Source organism: Otolemur garnettii, unplaced genomic scaffold (genome assembly GCF_000181295.1).
Source record: "Otolemur garnettii isolate 467f Iridium unplaced genomic scaffold, OtoGar3 scaffold00090, whole genome shotgun sequence".
Taxonomy (NCBI): Eukaryota; Metazoa; Chordata; class Mammalia; order Primates; family Galagidae; genus Otolemur; species Otolemur garnettii.
Genome location: NW_003852485.1, coordinates 4,926,459 through 4,948,754, shown reverse-complemented (window position 1 = coordinate 4,948,754; position 22,296 = coordinate 4,926,459). Strand labels below are relative to the sequence as shown.

Sequence of the window (22,296 nt, the reverse complement as noted above, 5' to 3'; positions counted from 1 at the left end):
AGTCTAACTTATTTTTTTTTAATTTTTTTTTTTAGTGTGGACGTAACCAACTCATTCTTCAAAAAATTCAAACATTTTTGGAGAGAGCTTTTAATTTAGATTCTCAGCAATCAGAATTTGCTACAGAACTTGGATACCAAATGATTTTACAAGGAAAAGTCAAAGAGGCATCACAGTGGTATAAGATTGCCATGACACTTAATGAGTCCAGTATCTCTTCACTATTTGGTACAACTATTTTCATAAATGTTTCTAAGATAGATAGATGCAAGTAGTTGCTTAAAGAAGAACAAATATATTTTGTGGTTTTCTAAAATTAAACTGTTCTCTGCTATCGACCATGGAAAAAGTCATGTGCATTTCAAAATAAAATTCTACTTCACAAATAGTATCTTAAAAAGTAGGTTTTTATAAGGTAGTGCCTACAAATTATGGATTCTTTAGTAAATGATATTATGTAGTTTCAAGGCAACCCATCTTTTTCTTCTGTTTTTCATCTAAAGCTTCATTGCTGGAAGGAAAGTGTGTTTTACTAATGTTGTTTATGTTAGCTTGAAATATGCATGCCTGAATTGGTGTGAACTCTATTTTTGTCCTGTTTGGTTTTAGGATTTATCCAATGTCAGCTAATTGAAGGGCAAATAGAGGAAGCGGATCAGCAGCTGGAGTTTTTTACTGAAGTTCAGCAGTCCATTGGAAAATCTGCGGTACAGTATTAGATTTTTCTGCTAGTATTTATAATCTGTGAAAATTTAAATCAGTTGTACTGTTTTGTAATGGCTTTAAAGGACTCAGGTACATTGATTTTAATATGTATTTGCATTTGTTAATTTACCTCCATGCAAATCTAGATTTTAAATACTGCTGTAAACGATTCTACAAGTCCATCTAGCTAATACATAGATTTGAACAAATCATTGTACATAAACAACACTTTATATTCACTTGAAGCCTAAGTATATACTAGAAATTAGTAGCTTTATAACGGAATGGAATAATTTTGGGGACTATATATTTTCCAGGAATTAACCTACTTACATGCCATTCTTGCTATGAAGAAAAATAAACGACAAGAAGTTGTTATCAGTTTGTTGAATGATGTCTTAGACATTCATTTTTCACACTTAGAAGATTTACCTCTTGGCATACAGTATTTTGAAATGCTAAATCCTGATTTCTTATTAGAAATTGTTAAAGAGTATCTGAACTTCTGTCCCATGCAGGTAAGTAATTCTGGGACTTATTTTCAAGGGTGCTTTTATATGATGCTTTATAAATGATGCTAATAAGTTATCTTTAATGTATTAGACTGTATTGGAATCTTAAAATGATATCTGTATTAGCAGAAGTAGTTTTTAATCAAAATATTTACGTTAATGACTACTATCAACTAATAAAAGTGTTGATTTGCAAATATTCATTTGTTTTTCATAAAAATTGTAGCCTTCAATTTAGAAGAACTATTTAAAAGTCATCTAGTAAAGGACCACAAGAATGGAGAAGCAAGAATCCAATTTATTCAATTCTAATATGAAGCCAGTAGGTGATCTCTTACCCACAAAAGAGAAAAATCCGAATCAATTCAAGGTGGGGGTGGGGGGAAGAGGGATCAGGGAGAGGGGAGGAGAAAGGGGGAAAAGGGTGTTCTGACTTAAAGAGCACAATGTTGGGGTGTATGGCACACCTCTTGGGGGCAGGACACAGTTACATGAGGGACGGTACCTAACGAATGCAAACATTGTAACCTAATTCTTTGTGCCCTCAGTTATAAAAAAAGAATTTAGAAGTTCAGACACGAAGCTTCTATTTGAATCCACTCTGTAACATCACCATCAAGTGTCCATCCCTTCTTATGTAACCGTGATTATTAGACTGTAGTTCCTGTGTTAAGTCAGTCTGGGCTTTGTGTTGAAAAGGGGCCAACTGGTCCTTCTCCCTCTCCCTGGAGTAACAAAGAGCAAGTCCAGTTACTGAGAGCCGGATCCTTCCTCATTCATAGAACAGACCTTCTGATTTTGGACATTAGTTTTCCCATTTCCTTAATTCCATGTTTTCAACCATTTATTTTTTGTATGGTATAGTTTTGAGAATTCTGGCTATGAAAACTTGAGAATGTCCTTTCTGTTGTGTGTGTGCCTCTCATTAAGCTCACTATTCCAAATAAGCATTCCACCTTTAAGACTTAGAGCTGACCTCCCCCCGCCCCATATTTTGGATGTCAACCCACCTTTCTTTTCAGGAATCACGTTTTGTTATTAACCCTACTGAATTAACAGTTAACTAAAGTCCTTATTCAGTTAACTGAAGTTCTGATATCTTTTACTTCTTGTACCTTTGATCTCAAATGTAGGATTCTATATTTATTCCTATGAAATTTTGCCTTGTCAGCGTCATCTTATAATCCCATATTATCATATTCCTAATCTTTTTTTTTATTAAGTCATAGCTGTGTACATTAATGCAATTATGGGGTACAATGTGCTGCTTTTATATACAATTTGAAATACTTTCATCAAATGGGTTAACATAGCCTTCACTGCATTTTCTTAGTTATTGTGTTAAGATATTTATATTCTACCCTTAGTAGATTTGACATGTACCCTTGTAAAATGCACCATAGATATGGTCCCACCAATTACCCTCCCTACTCCTTCCTTCTCCCCTTCCCTCTGTCCCCTCTTTCCCCTTCATCTGGGGCTACAGTTGGGTTATAGCTTTCATTTGGAAGTGTGGGTACTTATAAATTAGTTTCCTAGTAGGGCTGAGTACACTGGATACTTTTTCTTCCATTCTTGAGATACTTTGCTAAGAAGAATATGTTCCAACCCCATCCATGTAAACATTAAAGGGGTAATACACCATGGAATATCATGCAGCCTTAAAAAAAGATGGAGACTTTACCTCTTTAATATTCCTGATCTTGATTGTCATCAGATTTGAGTAGAACTAGAAATGGAGCCCTATGTTGTATTACCAGAGAGGTCTTTCCAAATTGGTGTGGCTCCATCAGTCAGGACCCTTCTATTACAGACAGTAAGCAGATACAGACGTCCTGACTGTGTTATATTCAGCTCATATTTCCAACATTGCTGTCAGGAGCAGCACCATCAAATGCTTCATTGCTAAAAGCACAGTTCTTAGTGTCTCCCTCATCTGCAGCCTCAGTGACTGTAACCAGGGCAAGGAGGAAAATGACCTTTAGTGAACCCATGCTGCTTTTGATTGATAATCATGTTCTTACTCCAGGCTTTCATTACTGTTTGTTTTTGTTTTGTTTTAACTGAAGCCCCACAGAATTGCACCTGAGATTGATCTCAGTTTCCCCAGTCATGATCCCTTTTCACTTGCTTAGAAGTTGGAATACATTTTTTCAGTATTCATTCAGTATCCAGGGATTCATTCTGCAACTGTTTATGAGCGTACCCAGCACTCTGGTTGGAGCTGGGGAAATACTTGTGTAAAAACAAACTGCATTCCTTGAGCCTGACATATAGATTCCTACAGGAAGAGACAGATAATATAATGAAAAGTGAATTATGGAGTATCTTGTTGGAAGATGACAGGAGAAAATAACAGAGCAGGCGAGGGCCTTGGTAGTTTTAGATACAGTGGTCACGGGTAGGCTTATGAGGAGGGTAAGATCGGAACAAAGACTGAGAGGAACATGTGAAAATAGTCAGTGTTTTAAAAACTTAATGTTTTCAAGAGTTTCTCTGGCAGCTATGCTGTGAATGAATTGTGGGTGGAGCATTGCATAATGTATGACGTGGTAGTTAGGTCTCTAGTCCAACTAGACATCCTGTTTTACTTTACTGGCAGGACAGAACCTAATCAGCATTCATAATGCTGTTTTCATGAGGCAATTTCAGAAAGGCAGCATTGTCTCTCCAGCTATGTTCCTACTTATTTGACCCTTTTATAGATATAGCTTTGTTTTGAATTTTAACTGAATATAAACAATATGTTAAAGACTATGTTTATATAGTTTTTCTATGATTGCAACCTAAAACTGTTTGCAGTAAAAAATGTTGGTTGTTCTCAATAACTAATTCTCCCCAGAGGGCAAAGAATATTATTAGAACTTTACCATGACTTATAGTTGACTTTTTTACTTATGCTGAAAAAGTATGTTTTTAAAGAATTTATTGGCTTGGCGCCTGTGGCTCAAGCGGCTAAGGCCCAGCCCGGGCCCTCCAAACAACAATGATGGCTGCAACCAAAAAAATGGCCAGGCGTTGTGGCGGGCGCCTATAGTCCCAGCTACTTGGGAGGCTGAGGCAGGAGACTCGCTTGAGCCCAGAGTTAGAGGTTGCTATGAGCTGTGATGCCATGGCACTCTACCCAGGGGGATAGCTTGAGGCTCCGTCTCAAAAAAAAAAAAAAAAAAAATTTATTCTGTATTTAGTACTATGCAAAGAAGTATAAAATTCTAATCTTCAGGACACCTAAAGATCCTTAGTCCTATAAAAGAAGCGAAACTATCATAGATATGAAACTACTACTAAGACTTAATATCATATATTATATGTTATATAACATACAGTTAAATATATTATCCAATGCTTAATTTTATTATGCAGATTACATGTGAGAAATTTTAAGAAGTTGAAGTATTTTAGTTATATTCTGAATATCTTTTTGAGCACACTTTTTTTCTGTCCCAACATAGGTGAGATATAGCATTTTTTTGTCAATAACAATAGCTCTTTTTAGGAGTGAATTTTCCACAAAAGGATTCAGTCCAGTTAAGAATCTGTATGTGTCATGTAAAGGATTGGAAGGGAGTATGGAAGAATCATTCTTCATATAAAAGAATGAGCATTCATAAGGCAAAGCAAGGATAATGAAATTTGATATTTAAAAATTACTACCTTATAATTGGATGACCATTGGATAAATGTTGGTTGGATAGGCAGCCACTATAAGAAAACCAGGAAAATTGGCCCAACCAGGGATTCATGCCTGTAAATTCTATACTCTGGGAGGCCAAGAAGGATGGATCACTTCAGCTCAGGAGTTCGAGATCATCCTCAGCAAGAGTGAGACCCCCGTCCTTACTAGAAATAGAAAACTAATGACCCAGGAGTTGTTGCCCAAACTTCTTAGGAGGCTGAGGCAAGAGAATCACTTGAGCCCAAGAGTTTGAGGTTGCTGTGAGCTGTGAAGCCATACCATTCTACCCAGGGCCACAGAGTGATTCTTTCTCAAAAAAAAAAAAAAAAAAAAAAAGAAAGAAAGAATAATAGAAAATAGTAAAGCTATATTCTAGTTTTGCTTTAGTAATTATACTTACTTTTAATAAAAGGAAAAACGTTGAGGTTCTGCAATATGACAGGTGGAAAGAAAAGTGGAGAAACATTCAGTACAGCATACATGACTGTTCTACCTTCCGATTTCTAGAGGGAAAAATGAATTCTTTGAAAACTGACCTTCAAGGGTAGCAGAAGTAATAGAATTGAGTAAATTGCAAGGCAGATCTAAAATTTGGACACTCTTTGCCTTGATTGTATCAGGTCCAACAAGAAACTTTGCCTCCCAGTATCCTTTGAATAGATATGTTCTTTGAAAAAGTTTTTGTACAGATATCTTCCTTTCATGTTATCAAAACCAGTAATTATATAATCGTATCATAATTATTTTGTTAAATAAATGCCATTATTTGCATAGTCTGTTCATAGATCCCAAGGAAATAAATTAGTATTAGTCTAGTCATACTTTTAGGTATAATGAAATAGATAAAGAGAAATTTTATAAAAATATGTGTAGTTTTACTAATCATACTAAAATTAATGCATTTATTTTTAGTAAATGTTATTTTTAAATGTATAAAATGATATAATTCACTTTGTTTAGCCTACAAGTCCTGGTCAGCCTGTTACGCCACTTCTCAGACGTTGCACCTCAGCCTTGGAGATTATCGTGAGAACTGTTCCTGGGCTGCTACAAGCTGTCTTCCTAATAGCAAAAGTGAAATACTTGTCAGGTACAGTATGCTTTAAAAACTTAAAATGAACTCTTTATTCTGATGTTGATAAAAATAAGTGTAAATAAAGTGAGTGTTCCACATATTTGGAAAAAACCATGTAAAATGCCCATTTTGCGTTTGCAGGAGCCATTTCATCCAAGTTACGTAACTCACCGTTTAATCCCCTAAAAATTGGTGTAAACTTATGTGGTTCACATGAATTGCTGAGAAAACACAGTGTACCAATTAATAAAGAAAAAAGTCTGTCAGATGTATGGGGGACCAGCAATAAGAATTACAGGCTTTAATGCATAGTTATTGACTTCCTGGCAAAATAACTGGAACATTTGCCAGATTTGAGACCCTTGTGAAATGTATGATTAATGCCGGTTTAGTTTTTGTGAATGGTTATGTATGCCTTTAAAAAATTCCAGTTATAACCTTAACTTTTTAGGATACAGACAAATATATGACTTAACACATAAAAATAGACCATTTTATCATGTTGGTATTTATTTTTACCAGCTGAATGCTTTATGAAGTATATAAAGTTCGTAAAGTCATAATAGCAGAAACTGATTTAAAGGTGTTTTCATTTAAAAACATCTTTAAACAAAATTAAAAAAACCTTAGGTGATATCCAAAGCTTGTTTCACCTCTCAAATATGCTAATTATAAGAAGCAATCTGTAATACCTTTAGATTGAGTTCTGTTGAGCCTTGTAATATTTCTACTTTCCTCCCAATTGGAACGGTATTATCTACTATATGATTAGACTAAGACTTTGATTTCTGTAATTACTTTATCAAATAATTATTAGCTGTTCTAAAAAACTCATCCTCAGCAAGAGTGAGACCCCCGTCCCTACTAGAAATAGAAAACTAATGGAGGAGTTGTTGACCAAACTTCTTAGGAGGCTGAGGCAAGAGAATCACTTGAGCCCAAGAGTTTGAGGTTGCTGTGAGCTGTGAAGCCAAACCATTCTACCCAGGGCCACAGAGTGAGATTCTTTCTCAAAAAAAAAAAAAAAAGAAAGAAAGAAAGAAAGAAAGAATAATAGAAAACAGTAAAGCTATATTCTAGTTTGCTTTAGTAATTATACTTTTAATAAAAGGAAAAACGTTGAGGTTCTGCAATATGACAGGTGGAAAGAAAAGTGGGGAAACGGGACCGCTCTTAGATGAGAAAGTGATGTCGATGTTGGTCTCTGTTGCCATGGTGTTTTCTTCCCAGCAGTGATGACCCACTTCTCATTTTAAAATACTTAGTGGCCTGACGCTAGCCCCACACATCCTTCCCCTCACCTTTAAAAGAAACAAGAAAGATTTTGATGTCAATTATTCACACAGTCCTATTTTCTTCAGGGTCTTGGTTGTAAACCCTAATTTTTCTCTGTATACTTTGTCCTATAAAAACAATCTCTGTCTTCTCTTTCTAGTGTGACCTAGAAATCAGTCACAATCTAGTAATACTGAATTACTAGAGTCCCTAGGGATAAAAGTTTCCTATATTAACCTCATTTCTAAAAAGAGCAGGCTTAAGTCATTTGACACATGTTGCTAAATTGCGGATTCCAGTGATTTCTGACACCAGCTTGCTGAAGTTGGACCAAACATCACAGATTAGAGGTGCTGTCTTGCATAAAACTGCCCTCACTTTAGCTATCACAAAATTGGGGATTCTGAGATCCTGCATGTCTGACTAGCTGGCTATAAATTTGGAGGTTCCTGCAACCTCTTTAGGTTCAATGGCGTACTAGAATGGCTCACAGAACTCAGGAAAGCACGGGACATATGATTACAGTTTTATTAAAGTAACACAGTATTAACCTGAAAGGGTTAGGAAAGGAGAGATGCACAGGGTAAGGCTTTCCCTGTCCTCGCCTTGTGGAGTTGGGACATGTTACCTTCCTGACACTCAGAGTATTAACAGCTGAGGAAGCTCAACCAGTTTGGGTGTCCAGATTTTTTGTTGGGATTTCATTAAATAGGCATGTATTAAATCACTGGCCCCATGATGGAACCCAATTTCCTGCCTTCCTCTGGCTCCAAGCCCCCATCGTCTAATCACATGGTTGGTTTTCGTGGCCCAGCTGGTCTGCAGCCCGAGAGGTCCACCGTGAATAAATCATCAGGGACCACTTCAAATAAAGAAGGTGCTCCTATCACTAGGGAAATTTCAAGATTTAGAGGCTCCCTCCCAGGAACCTGAGAAAAACACCAGCCAAACATTTTATTACTCAGGACCCTGACAAAGACAGATACGCAGGACTGAAACGGCTTCCACTTTGACTCCAGGGAAATGGGACCTCTCTTAGATGAGAAAGCGATGTCGATGTTGGTCTCTGCTGCCATGGTGTTTTCTTCCCAGCAGTGATGACTCACTTCTCATTTTAAAATACTTAGTGGCCTGACGCTAGCCCCACACATCCTTCCCCTCACCTTTAAAAGAAACAAGAAAGATTTTGATGTCAATTATTCACACAGTCCTATTTTCTTCAGGGTCTTGGTTGTAAACCCTAATTTTTCTCTGTATACTTTGTCCTATAAAAACAATCTCTGTCTTCAAGTTACCACCATAATATTCCTCTTTCCTAAAAGAATTGTCATTCAAATTTATTATGTTTAACCTTTCCTTTTTTAAAAAAAAGAAAGGAGTTCTAGGTGTTGGATTGTATAACAGTAAAAGGAAATCCATTATTATTAATTATACTTAATGATTGATAGCCAAATTTTGATACTGTTCAGTAAATTATTGTGCTATCTCAGCCAATTATTTGTCTATTAATCCTGTCTCTGAGGAAAACATTTTCTGTTGCAATAGGCCTCTGCGTTCAGTAGGGTGACTCCTTGGGAACGAGAAGGCTCTGACTATACACCTTATTTTGTCTGTTGAGGCATCAGGTAAGGTTGAGTATATCTGAACAGAAAATAATTTAGGAGCTCTTCTCCCGTTCTCCTAGCAAGGTTGCCTGGGAAGGTGGCTGCTCATGCCGACTGAAGACCAGCTTATGGGACAGCTACATGCAGATCAGTGCGGTTATATCATGAGAAACTTCTAGGACCAACAGTCTGTTGTTTTTTCCTCTAAAGAGCCTCTTCCTATCCCATCTGCCAGCCCAAGGTTGATTTCACCATTCTGGTTACTTTAATCTTCATAATTCTCTTCCATTGTAAGACTTTGAGATATAGAGCAGATGTTTTTGAAACAACTAATACTTCAGTCAGTATTTGAAGGCATTTGAAATCTATAACCCAGATTTCTGAACCTCTGGAATATATCCTGTGCCCTTTTTGTTAGTTTATTTGTAGTAGTAATAAAGGTTTGGGCCTAGAATGATTACTGGACTATATCCTCTTTGTTAATGTAAGTGACACTATAGCTGCTGCTTTTTAAATGCCTGTGTTTTACACAATTTATGTTGGTGAAATTGTAAATAACACCTTTTTCTTGACGAGGAAAATAAAGGTCCATTTGTGGGCCTCTGAGTGGTACTGGCGCTTGACTCTCCTCTTTCATGCTGTCCCTGGTTTGCTCATTAAGATCAAGAACTGGTCTGACTGGCAGGTTTATTTTTTCATATGAACTAGGAGGTAACTAAGGCAGATAAAGTTAAAGCATGACCTTATGAACTAGGAACTTGAAGTTTAAATACCAGAACTATCTATGAGCTAACCACTTCCCCCTCCTGTGTCCCAGCTCTGCTCTCTTACTCACGGGAAGCATAATGATGCGTCCTCTCCCTCCCCAGGTGACATAGAAGCAGCTTATAATAACCTGCAGCACTGCCTGGAGCGTAATCCCTCTTACGCGGATGCTCACCTCCTGATGGCTCAGGTTTATTTGTCTCAGGAAAAATTCAAATTGTGTTCTCAGTCTCTGGAACTTTGTCTGAGCTATAATTTTAAGGTAAGTATTCCAGACTCAATTGGATAAGACCTGTTCCCCTCCTTGAACATTTACTTATTCAAGTATTTTTGCTTTAATGTGATGTCTTGCTAATAATTGCGTTTTTAGTGGGAACAATAATTGAACACAGAAGTAATAGGAGAAGTGGAGGCAATTCGGATGTGTGTAAAAAACTATATGAACTTGGCTATAAAAGACCTTGGGTTGGTGTCTGGGTTTTCTGTATATTTCTCCCTGAGAGTATTTTCTTATTTTTTTTTCAATAAAACTCATAACATACTACTCTACCGTTGTGATAATTACACATAATATTTAAATGCACTGATGAACATGTGTAGAAATACCTGTACACTATAGAGCATCAGACTAAATCTCTTCCTTTGTTGGACCTTGCTTTTGAATAACTTCCTTTTAGTTTTATCGGGTCATTTTGAAAGTTATTTTGTGGTTTGAGGATATATATATACATTTCTGTCCAAGATATTCTGTGTATAACATCCAGTATCCCTTCAGGATAAGGGAAAACAGAGGTTCAAGCACTTCCTGAACTACCTACAGCCAAAGAGGAGTTTTTCAGATTTCTGCTGTGCTGCTCAGGATCTTAAGCCCTGTGGCGGGAGAGCCCTCGTGTGAACTAGAGAATTCAAGTTCTAGTCAGGATTTGCAGAAAAATCACCTGCTTCTTGGGGCCGTAGTTTTCAAGACTGATGGTGCATGATCGCCCCAGTGCTGGTTCCCCCCGCAGCAAGTGGAAGGGTCTGAGAGGCGAGCACGGACCTGCCTTCCCTTGACTGCTTTTTCCTCACTGATTTTGTCATTCTCGTATGTTTTTCATTTACACTGTTGATCTCCAGAGTAAAGACACAAGCTCTGTTAGTCCATATCTATCAGTGAAATAGAAGGGTAAGGCCAATGTTTGATTAAAGTAGACTGACATTTCAATCTTAAGAAAGAAAGGAAATCAAGGGGAAAGAATGTGTTTCTAGAAGTATAACAGCTTGCTAACAGTACTAAAAGTCCCAGGATGAAGAAATTCCTTTTCCTTTCTGAAAACTCCTTAGAATGTACTTGCCAGTCTTACTAACTGCATTTCCTTTTCTGTCAGAGTAGAAACACCTAATCAACCTCTTTGCCATCCAGGAGGATGTTAGGTAGTGGCAGTTTCCTTGACTCTGATTTAATAAATGAAGGGACAGAAATATACCTAATGCATACGATCATAGATGGCCAGCTCTCAGCGAGCCTGTTGTTTTAATGTTTGATGAATTATAAGTTATGTGTTAATATGGGCACTCCAGAAAGCATCACTAAATGTTTTTTAGGTGAGAGAATACCCTTTATATCATTTGATAAAAGCTCAGTCACAGAAGAAAATGGGAGAAATAACAGAAGCGATTAAAACTCTGCATATGGCAATGAATTTACCAGGAATGAGAAGAATCGGAGCTTCCTCAAAAGCCAAATATAAAAAAAATGAAGTTGATACAAGCCACCGCTTATCAATCTTTCTTGAACTGGTAGATGTTCACCGCTTAAATGGAGAACAGGTAGGTGAAGTTTTAAATTCAGGGATTCAGATCTGAATATATTACTCAGATCTGATATATATATATATATATATATATCTCAAAGTAATATATTTCATTTTCTGATATATATCAGTAGAAAATGAAAAAGCTGACATTATCCCCTTGACCAAGTGGTAAAGTTTAGAAATTTTATTTTTCATTACTCTGCACTAAATCACATAGTTTCTGCAAGCCCCTGAAAGTTAAACATAATTTGGTCCTGGATGACTTGAAGTATATCAGTGTGCTTAAGTTGGCTACTATGAAGTGTGATAATATATGTAATTATCTTGGTTACTGTGAAAGGCAATAATACAATACAGTTGTAATCCTGTGAATTCTTAAAGGAATTAACACACATACACATAAATGCACAGACATACTACTGTAATAAAATGAAAATGCCAACCAGGAATTCTAATAATTGAGAAAACAAAGTGAATACTTAAACAATATGGCTTTGGTAAACCTGTAGGAATATCCTAAAGTCAGATACTTTAAAAAATAATACTACGGAGATTAAGTAGAATTCTGGGAAAATGAAAACCTTATAGAAAATAAAGAACTTGAAGTCGTTTGTCAGCGTTTCAGGTTTCAGAGCTTTCTAGTCACATATTTCATTTTTTAGTGAAAATGAAGGTGGTTATATTGCTAGACATTTACCAAATCGCAAAGAATTTTTATTTTACTAATAAATTAATTTAAAATACATTTAATAAGTAGGGCTGATTCTACTGTATATAGGTGATTGATTCCAAGATGTGCTCTTTTTTTTCACATTTTAACATTTCTGAAATCAAAACATCTTATAATCTCTAAAGTTGAGATGAATCTTAAATGATATTTTAGATTCATTCAGGTACATACTTGAAAATTAGGTAAGTAGTCACCCAAGATAGAGCAAACTCTCAATTTCTTTACTACAAGATGAGCTTAATAAATATAACAGTAACTATTAGAGGGGGGGTTGAGAATTAAATGGGGTAATACAATGTTGGGTACAAAGTAAATGTTCATTAAATTATGGTAACAGTAACTGTATAGCAACTTTTGTAGTCCTAGTTTTGTGTACATTTATCCAGCTAACAAATATTTATAGCCTCATCTGATTTGTGTCTCTGAGTTTAATTTTAAGTTTTTGTATTTTTTGGAAAAATCTGTCAATTTATTTCACCAGTTATCATAATTGTATGAGCATTTATTCTGTATAATTAGAAAACCCCCCCTTTCTACTATAATTTGTTGACTATTTTGAAAGAATAGTATTTTCATTTTATCTTTATAGCATGAAGCAGCAAAAGTTTTACAAGATGCCATCCATGAATTTTCCGGAACATCTGAAGAACTGCGGGTTACTATTGCTAACGCAGACCTAGCTCTGGCCCAGGGAGATACTGAGCGGGCTTTAAGCATGCTTCGGAATGTTACAACTGAGCAGCCTTACTTTGTAGAGGCAAAAGAAAAAATGGCAGACATTTATCTGAAGCACAGAAAAGAGAAAATGTTATATATCACTTGTTACAGGTAAATAATTATCTCAACCCATTACGTTTTAGCACACTTGCCTCCTAATAGTAATTCCCAAATTTCTTCTTTACCTCCGTTCACCTGTTGTATAGATACTTTACAGATCCTTTCCATTATAGTCTTGATTCCTTCTTCTGCCAGCCACAATCAACACTAACCAAGTCATTTCCTCTCCCTAAAACATAAACGTGATTAGTTCAAACTGTGGCTTACCCTGGCTTCTCAGTTCTCCTCATCAAATGTTATTTCTAGACTCTGAATCTTCCTCTTGCAGGAGGGAAAGCGCAACAGTTACATGTATCCTAATAACTTAAGAGGATTATGTAATGTAACAACAGTCTAGGGCATACACAGGCATGTTTAATCATACAGAGTAGTAGTAGAAGGAGGTTGTAGCTTAGTATGCAGCACACTAGAGTATGCTTTACCACATTTTCTTGGTGAAAGGACAGGTGCTTTAAAAGTTGTATCTCACTGATGCCCTTAGGAGTTATTGGAATACATCACACACACACACACACACACACACACACTCTCACACACACTCAGGTTGTTCTTTGTCTTCTTCCAAACAAAAAGGTAAACATGCAAGCATATACTTTATGTAAGAGAAAATGAACGTTTTTATCTCTTGATAACATAGTAAAATGTTGATGAATTAATTCAATGTTCATTTATCTGTATTTTATAAATAACAAAGCTCAGAAAGCTGCATAGATTCCTTGTAAGTGCTGAGTGATTCAGAGAATGTGAGATGTTTAGCTGGATGAGCTGGACCTCTCAGTGGCATTTTCTAAGATATTTACAAACAATAAGTATTGTTCTCTCTAATGATGCAAAAATACTTAAAAATGGGGCTGAGTTGTTCTGGATGCACCATAATAGTTAAAAAGCATTGGTTTCATTTCAGGTTTTTCTGAGTCATTAGCTACAGACTTAAACTCTTAATGCCATCTGTAAATTGGGATAATAATTTTTTTCAAAGACTTTGTATATTAATTAGAAAAGAACTGTATGTCAAAGACATAGACCCATATTATTATTACTATTATTACTATTAGTATATGAATAACTTTGGTACTTTGACCTTTCTTGGTATAAATATTACTGGTAAAAATAAGCAGCAAGTACTGAAGTAGAAGATTTTGCATTTTTTTTAAGGTAATTCATTTTAGCCTTTAGTTTATGCTGTGGGTATCAGAGCTCAACATACATAAGAGAGTCTTAAGATTTTATTCCCTCTGTCATTTTTTGGGTAACTTCACTCCCACATAATTTCAAAATTAAAGGTAGCAAAATGTGCATCTCCAGATAACGAATGTTTTTGTTTACCAGCTACCTGTATTCTATTACCTGCATTTAAGAGAATGGAAAGATTCAGTGACAGAAATTATTGATCTAGCACAGGTGTCCTCAAACTACGGCCCATGGGCCACATGTAGCCCACCTAGGACATTTATCCAGCCTACTGGGTGTTTTTGCTGCCGCTGCCTGTCCTGTTTAGCAGCCGACTCGTCCTGGGGCCCACAGTCTGGCCCTCCAATGGTCTGAGGGACAGTGAAATGGCCCCCTGTTTAAAAGTTTGAGGACCTCTGATCTAGCATAAACAATCTGGGTGGGGGTGTGGGTGGGGTTTTTATGACATTATACTGTTGGATATGTTGAAGGTACTCTAAAGGCTACTACCTATTTGAAATAAATGGGTTTACCTTTTATTTTACTGATTTAGAAGAATATGTTTGTATTCAAGATACTAAGGAGAACTGGTTTTCTTTGCAGGGAGATTGCTGAAAGAATGCCCAACCCTCGCTCCTTCCTTCTCCTTGGTGATGCATACATGAATATTCAGGAGGTAAAATTGCTGGTGTTACCGAACTTAGATCTAAAAGAAAGAAAACTCTTTGTGATTAATGTAACTTTGTAATAAAAGGAATTTGTTTTTGTTAATGTTTTTTAATATTTAAAGATACAGTTATCACAATAAAAAGGATAAATAGCCAGTAAAATTTGATAAAAATTTACTTTTTTCAAGTTGAGATCCAGGAATTCAGTGTACCATTATTTGAAATATGTAGTAGAGATGGCAGAAGTCATATTGATGAACAATGAAGAGAGCTACTGGCTAAGGTTTCTTCTAAGGGCAGCAGCTGTCTGACTCTTTGTAACTGCTTGTTATAAGGACGTCCAGAAGTGAACAGTCAGGAAGCTGTCTTTTAGTTCTTACATGATTATTTTTGGAGAGAAGAGCACAATATGGGTTGGATTATACCAATAAATTATACCTGCCCTACTCACTATCCCATTTCTGAAATTGTCGAAGTTCCTGGAATTTGTGCTTAGTTTTAGGACATATTCCAAATGTAGATCTTATGTATAGAAACGTTGCTGTTCAATGGAATTCGGTTCATCTGGTTTTCTTACTTATTTTTGTGTTTGACAAAATTAGCCTGAAGAAGCAATAGTAGCATATGAGCAAGCATTAAATCAGAACCCGAAAGATGGGACATTAGCAAGCAAAATTGGGAAAGCCCTTGTCAAAACCCACAATTACTCAAAGGTAAGTCCCTTTCAGATATGTCCACTGGATCCAGTGTATCAAACTGTGTTCCAGAGGCTTCTTCAGCAAGCCCGTGTGCATCTTTAAGGGTTGTAAATGCAGATTTGTATTTAGGAACTGGGATTTGTGTTGCAGCCTTTCTCAGTGTTTTGAATTCTTCATTACTTTATTTTGTAAAGTTTGTTTGGGCCCCTGAATTTACTTCACACTTCATTTTGCAGCTACATCATGATTACCAAATCAATTACCCATAAAGCTGCTACTCCTGCGTCTCTTTCATTATGCGACAAAGCATGATAAATGCTCTTTGTACTGCACCAATTGTGGCAAGCTATGTGTTTTGAGTGATTTTTTTTTTTCCTAGTAGGAAGAATAGATTTTGCTTTAACTGTTATATTCTTGCCCTGTTCCTGGGCAATTGTTAAACAAATATACCTTAGCTAGCAAATGTGTATATAGCATTTGAATGTATAGTGTGTGCATTCAATAAGGTTCACTGGCCTCTAGAATAAAAACTGTAACAAATTTTTTTTATAAACACTGTTACTTAGCCACTTATCCTAAGAAATTTTAGTTTCTTTGTGCTGTGTTTGGTTCTCTAAGAAAAACGGCATTCTTAATAGACAAATATAGCCTAAGATTCTTGCTGGTTATTTTTATTTATGCAAATGTTTTAAGTCTGTAATGTGTAAAATATCTATGCTTGAAAGCCATTCTCATTACCTTTTTTTTTTCTTTTCCATAAATGAAATGGGTTCTGTTTAGGCCATCACTTACTATGAAGCTGCTCTGAAAAGTGGACAACAGAATTATCTCTGCTATGACCTGGCCGAGCTCTTATTAAAACTGAAATGGTATGACAAGGCAGAAAAAGTTCTTCAGCACGCTCTAGCGCATGAATCTGGTATGTGAGTCTTTCTGATTTGAGAAAAGAGTAGTTGATAAGGCTGATATTTTAATTTTTATGTTATAAAGATGTTTGTGTGTTTGTATTCTCAGTTTTTTTATATGTGTGGTCAATTATGTAGATACACATGTATTTTTATCAGAATGCTACTCTCATCAAATAAGGTATTTTACAATCGAATAAAAGGTTTATAGAAAGATAGCTTACATTCCAAAATGATATAAAGTAAGTTATCTTTAAATTGCAGCTACCTCTGGCATACAAACATGTTAACATACTTATCATCTTTACTTTTTTAAAAAGTGACACATGGGTCTTTTAAAAAATTCAAGTACTATCTATATAAGAATATAATGTGTAAGCCATCTGTTTTTCTCTTGAATTCCACTTGCCTTGTTCTCAGATTACCTCCTAGAGGCAGTTTGTGATTTAATATGTACGCATATTCTCTGTGTGGGGGTGTGTGTATAAATGTGCTTAGTGTGATTTTTTTGTTAAATCATAACTGTGTGCACTAATGCGTTTATGGGGTTCAGTGTACTGATTTGATCTACAATGTGAAATGCTTACATGGAACTGATTAACACATCCATCGCCTAGCTTACTTATTTGCTGTGCTAAGACAATTATACTCTTTTCTTAATAGTTTTGAAATGGACCATTGCATCATGCACATTAGGTGAGGTCTCCCCAAATTTCTTCTCTCCTCTTCCCTGCTACGTCCCTTTTGGAAAGAAGTATGGAGAATACTCAGGAATCTAAAAGTAGACCTGCTATTTGATCTTGCAATTCTTCTACTAGGTGTATATCCATCCAAAAGACCAAAAATTACTTTATAACAAAGATATTTGCACCAGATTGTTCATTGCTGCTCAATTCGTAATAGCCAGGTCATGGAAGAAGCCCAAGTGCCTATCAACCCATAAATGGATTAATAAATTGTGGTATATGTATACCAGCCTTAAAAAAGGTGGACACTTTACCTCTTTCACGTTTACATGGATGGAACTGGAACATATCCTACTTAGTAAAGTATCTCAAGAATGGAAGAAAAAATATCCAATGTACTTAGTACTATTATGAAAACAATTTACAATCACTCACACTTTCGTATGAAGAATTGATCACAACTATGGCCCAGGATGAAGGAGGGAGGAGGGGGGAATGGGAAAGGAGGGCTGAGGTCAGATCTAGGGAAGATGAATGGTGGGATCACACCTATGGTGCCTAATGCAAGGGTACATGTTGGATCTATTAGTATAGAGTATAAATGTCTTAACACAATAATTAAGTAAATGAGATGAGATGTATATTAACCAGTGTGATGTAAACGCTACTAATTCTATATGAAATCAGCACATTGTACCTCATTAAGTGCATTGATTAATACATGATCTATGTGTTTATGATTTAATAAAAAAATTTACTGTGGCTCAAAGGAGTAGGGTGCCAGCCCCATATGTTGGAGGTGGCAGGTTTGAACCCAGCCCTGGCCAAAAACTGAAAAAAAAAAAAAAAAAAAAAAAAAAAATTACATGATCATATACATGCTCATACACAGATCATATATGACCAATGTGTTTATGGTTTAACAAAAAAATTTTTAAAAATTTATTTGGATACTATCAAATTGCTTCCTTACAAGTTTATATGAAATCTTTTTTAAGATCTTTATGTTTTAATAAAATCTGGTACTTGCTCATTGCCAGAATTTATAGATTATAGAATAGAACTGTGTCCTCTGTCACTCTCCAGAGAATACCACATTTAACCACCTGGGTATCTGTCATACTTATCAGTCTCCTGCCTCTTATCTTTTTATGTCTCTCATACAAACACAATTATGTACCACTTTTTTCTGCCTATGGTGTATCTATAATTCTGCAATGTGCATTTTTCTTTTACTAACTTCTTCCCTTGTTGGTAAATATAACTCTTCTTTATTTTTTCAGCATCTGTAGAGTATTTCACTGGGTTAATAACATAATTTATTTGATGACTCGCCTCTGGTTGGACATATAGATTAGATAAAATTCAGAAACAATACTGAGATAAAATCCTTGTGTTCTTCATAGAATTGAATCTTGTCCCATCGTTCTTTCTTAAGACTAAAAGTTTCCCAACGTTATATACTAAAAAGAAATAAAAACTAATTTTAATTTTCATATCTTTGACGACTGGTAAAGTTAGGCATTATTTTTGTTTATAGGCCTAATTTTCTTCTTTTGCTTATTTATAGTCTTTGTTTCTAATCGTTTATTTGTTATGTGTGTTGTAGACATTTTCTCCTAACCTGTCCTTTATCAAATTTGTTTATTATATCTTTGGTCAGCTAGATAGTTAATGACTGATTATATATCATATCTGCCTGTCTTTTCTTTTCTGGACTTCTGACTCTTTTATCATTCTCTAAAATAGTTTTCCTGATCCTAACATTACAAAAAAAGTCCAAATATTTTAGTTATTTTTTGTTTTAATTTTTACATTGAGAACTTTAATCTATGTAACTTCAAACCACATACAGTTTTTACTGTATAGTTTCCAAAATGGCAGCCAATTTCATTTTAGTGCCATTTATGGAAGTGTCTAATAAACTTCCTCAGATACATGACTGTGATTATGGGAATCTTTGTTTTGTTACACAGTTATCTTCTTTTCTTTGGCCAATGTATTTACTGTGGCTTTAAAATATGTTTGGATACATGGTAAGACAAGCCTGCTGTAAGTTTTCTTTTACTTCTAAAATGGTCTTTTAATTTAGCTTTGATAATGTTAATGCTTAAATCCCCCTAATTATGAATGTATCTATTGTTTAAATAGTATTAGTTTTATAAAAACATATGGATGGGTCCATCAGACCTTCTGTTGAAACCCTCAAAAGAACCAGTACTGGATATACATTTTGGAAAGGTTGGGGGGGGGCACGAGATTCACATATTACGCATTTTACTTACATTTGGTGTATTTACATAGTATAAATGCTTTCATTTAATGAGTATTTACTGAACACACCCTGTGGTGTACTTAGCTGCCTTCATATGCTTTTTATTTATTATTTTATTAGTAAATTAATCTTTGAGGCAAATGTAATTATTCAAATTTTTAAATTAGCAATCTGAAATTCAGTTTTCTTGATGTGTTCTGGGTAGCACACCTGGGTTCTAATAAACATCTTAAACTTAGTAGGTCTGAAGGTGAATTTCTGATTTACCTCCCACATCTGCTCTACATGTAGGCTTCTTCATTTTATCAGTAACAGCTTCATCCTTCTTTGAGGTTACCAGGCTAAACTCCTTGCCCTTGCCGTTGCCCTGGGGAAGTGTTATTCAGAATCCTACTGCACCTCACTAATTCCACTACCATCACTTATCCACGTCACCATCATCCCTCAGCTGAATTTTGACAATTGACCCTGGCTGATTACCTGCTTTCATCCTCAACCCTTCACCCATGCAGAAACCTCTCTCAACCCAGCAGTAGTTTTCAGCCTTTTAAACAGAAGTGCAGTTATGTCTGCTCAAGCTCTCTGGTGCCTCCCATCTCCCTCAGAGTTACACTAGGCTCTTCACTACGCCATGGCTTCCCTGGGCCCTCCCATCTGTGTGCCTGTGCTGCTCCTGACTCCCCTGACTGCTCCTTCTCTGCTCTCTCCTGCACAGCCACTTTGTGGTACCTTGTGCCCAATTTAGAGCTATTTTTACCTGTACAATAATGATCTAAAAATCTGCCTGTTAGGCAGAAATTTTAAAGAAATAATGTGTGTGAACATTAGAACAGGCTGTGGCATAGACTATGTACTGGATAAATGATGGGAAAAACTTACTTTTGTTAATTACTAGTGATCTTTTATTGCTTTTTTTATAAAATATTTAAATATCACCTCTCGTGTACCAAACTTTATTTTAATTGCATTGCATTTGTTAACTAATTTAATGTGATAGCTTTTTAAGTCTTAGAGTAAGCCAATGAGGGTAGGTACAATTATTTTTCCTATTTTAGGAAAAGGACAGAATGGTTAAATTCGTTGTTCAAGATTAAATGGCTAATAAGTGGTAAAGCCTAGGTTTGAAACAGAGTAGGTGGCAACAAAGTCAGTGCTCTTAATGACTGTATTTTATTAATTATAAAGGAGCAGTTGTCTTCTTAATTCTATTTAGCAACAACTCTATTTTTTTGATGATTTCAATAAACAGAAATTTTAATACACTTAAGAATGAAAATTGAAATTCTTGTGGTGTTAGTGTTTTTTGGTTTTTGGTTCTTGGGGGTTTTTTTTGTTTGTTTTTTGTTTTGTATTTTTCTTTTTTCCAGACAGAATCTTGCTCTGTTGCCTGGGCTAGAGTACAGTGGCATCATCATAGCTCACTGCAACCTCGAAACTGGGCTCAAGCAATTCTCCTGCCTCACCTTCCCCAGTAGCTGGGACAACAGGTGTGCACCACCATAACTGGATAATTTTTGTATTTTTTTAGAGACAGGGTCCCTTTATGTTGCTCAGACTGGTCAACTCCTGGCCTCAAGAGATCCTCCTGCCTCAACCTTCCAAAGTGCTGCCCTTACAGGCCTGAGCCACCATGCCCAGCCGTGGATTGTTGATTCTTAATGTAGGTCAAGAAAAACTTGCAGTTATCCAGTTCTTTAACTGTCTTTCCACTCAGTTTTTATCTTAAATCCCTTCTTAAAAATTTGGCCATTCTTCAGTTTATTCACTATTTTTCAAAATATTTTTTAAAAAAGTTTTAAAAATTGTAGGAAAATGGAAACATTAACTTGAGTATTTTTTTCCATTGAATTCTGTTTTTTTATAGTAAATGAACTGTCAGCTCTCATGGAGGATGGACGTTCTCAAGTTCTTCTAGCAAAAGTTTATAGTAAAATGGAAAGGCCTGGTGATGCGATCACTTCATTACAGCAGGTGAGCACGTTGTTTGTCAGCAGGGTCCCGGGGTGACAGGTGAGGACAGAAGGGAGTATGCCACATGTAAGAGGAAAACAATCTCTTTTGGCCCAGCAGTCACAGAAAAGGAAGGCAAAATAGAAATAAGGATTAGATGCTTATGGCTGTACAGTTTACATATATTATTGCTGATAATTATAACACTTAGAGAAAGTTGATGTTGTTAGTCCTGTGTTACAGCTGAGGAAACCTGGCTTCATAACTTGTGTGAAGCGCCTGACTAGTGTCATAATCAGGCTTTGAGCTCCTGCTTACTTCCTCCATTCACTTAGTTCTTCTTTACTTTTTAAAAATATTTTTTTGTTCTCAAAGTAGAGGTGTTACACACATTTCCTTACATGTGTTCCTAAGTAGTTACTGTCTTTTGATTACTTCAATTTCTAGTTTGCTAACAGTTTTTTATAAGAGACTTAAATATTATCAAATGCATTCTCTGCATCCATCAAGAGAGTCGTATGACTTTTCTCCTTGTTCTTTTAATGAAGTGTATTATTAAGTTTCAAATGTTAAACTAAACTTGAAATAAATATCACCTTGTTACAGTTTTTTAACAGATATCGCCAGATATTGTTTTCTAATATTTCTTATTCAGGATTTCTACATGTGTATTCAGAAAATAGACTGATGCTGTTTCTTTGGTGTTCACAACAATTCAATACTGAAACCATTGGGACCTTGAGACTTTTTTGATAGAAATTTTTTATTAATGGATTCGCCTTCTTTAATAGATTTCAGACTGATCATTTTTATATTTCTTCTTATATCAGCATAAATGATCATATTTTTAAGTAATTTGTTGAGTTCATTAAACCGACAGATTTGTTGACATAAATTTGTTCATTATATCTTTTCTTTTGAATGTCTATAAGTGCTATGAAAATGGTCTTTTTTCCAGAGCAGATATTA

At 35.6% G+C, this 22,296-nt stretch overlaps 1 protein-coding gene across 2 annotated transcripts in view; it reads left to right on the top strand.

The window, feature by feature from the left end:
• The window catches only part of TTC21B (tetratricopeptide repeat domain 21B), an 83,709-nt gene that overhangs the window by 20,838 nt on the left and 40,575 nt on the right, over window positions 1-22,296 (top strand). For both annotated transcript variants that reach the window (XM_003795156.3, XM_023516334.1), the window contains 11 exons: window positions 36-228; window positions 610-707; window positions 1,023-1,223; window positions 5,854-5,983; window positions 9,717-9,874; window positions 11,197-11,421; window positions 12,728-12,966; window positions 14,749-14,821; window positions 15,416-15,526; window positions 16,292-16,430; window positions 21,242-21,348. In XM_003795156.3, coding sequence (XP_003795204.1) covers window positions 36-228; window positions 610-707; window positions 1,023-1,223; window positions 5,854-5,983; window positions 9,717-9,874; window positions 11,197-11,421; window positions 12,728-12,966; window positions 14,749-14,821; window positions 15,416-15,526; window positions 16,292-16,430; window positions 21,242-21,348 — 1,674 coding nt within the window. The remainder of the gene's footprint in view (window positions 1-35; window positions 229-609; window positions 708-1,022; window positions 1,224-5,853; window positions 5,984-9,716; window positions 9,875-11,196; window positions 11,422-12,727; window positions 12,967-14,748; window positions 14,822-15,415; window positions 15,527-16,291; window positions 16,431-21,241; window positions 21,349-22,296) is intronic.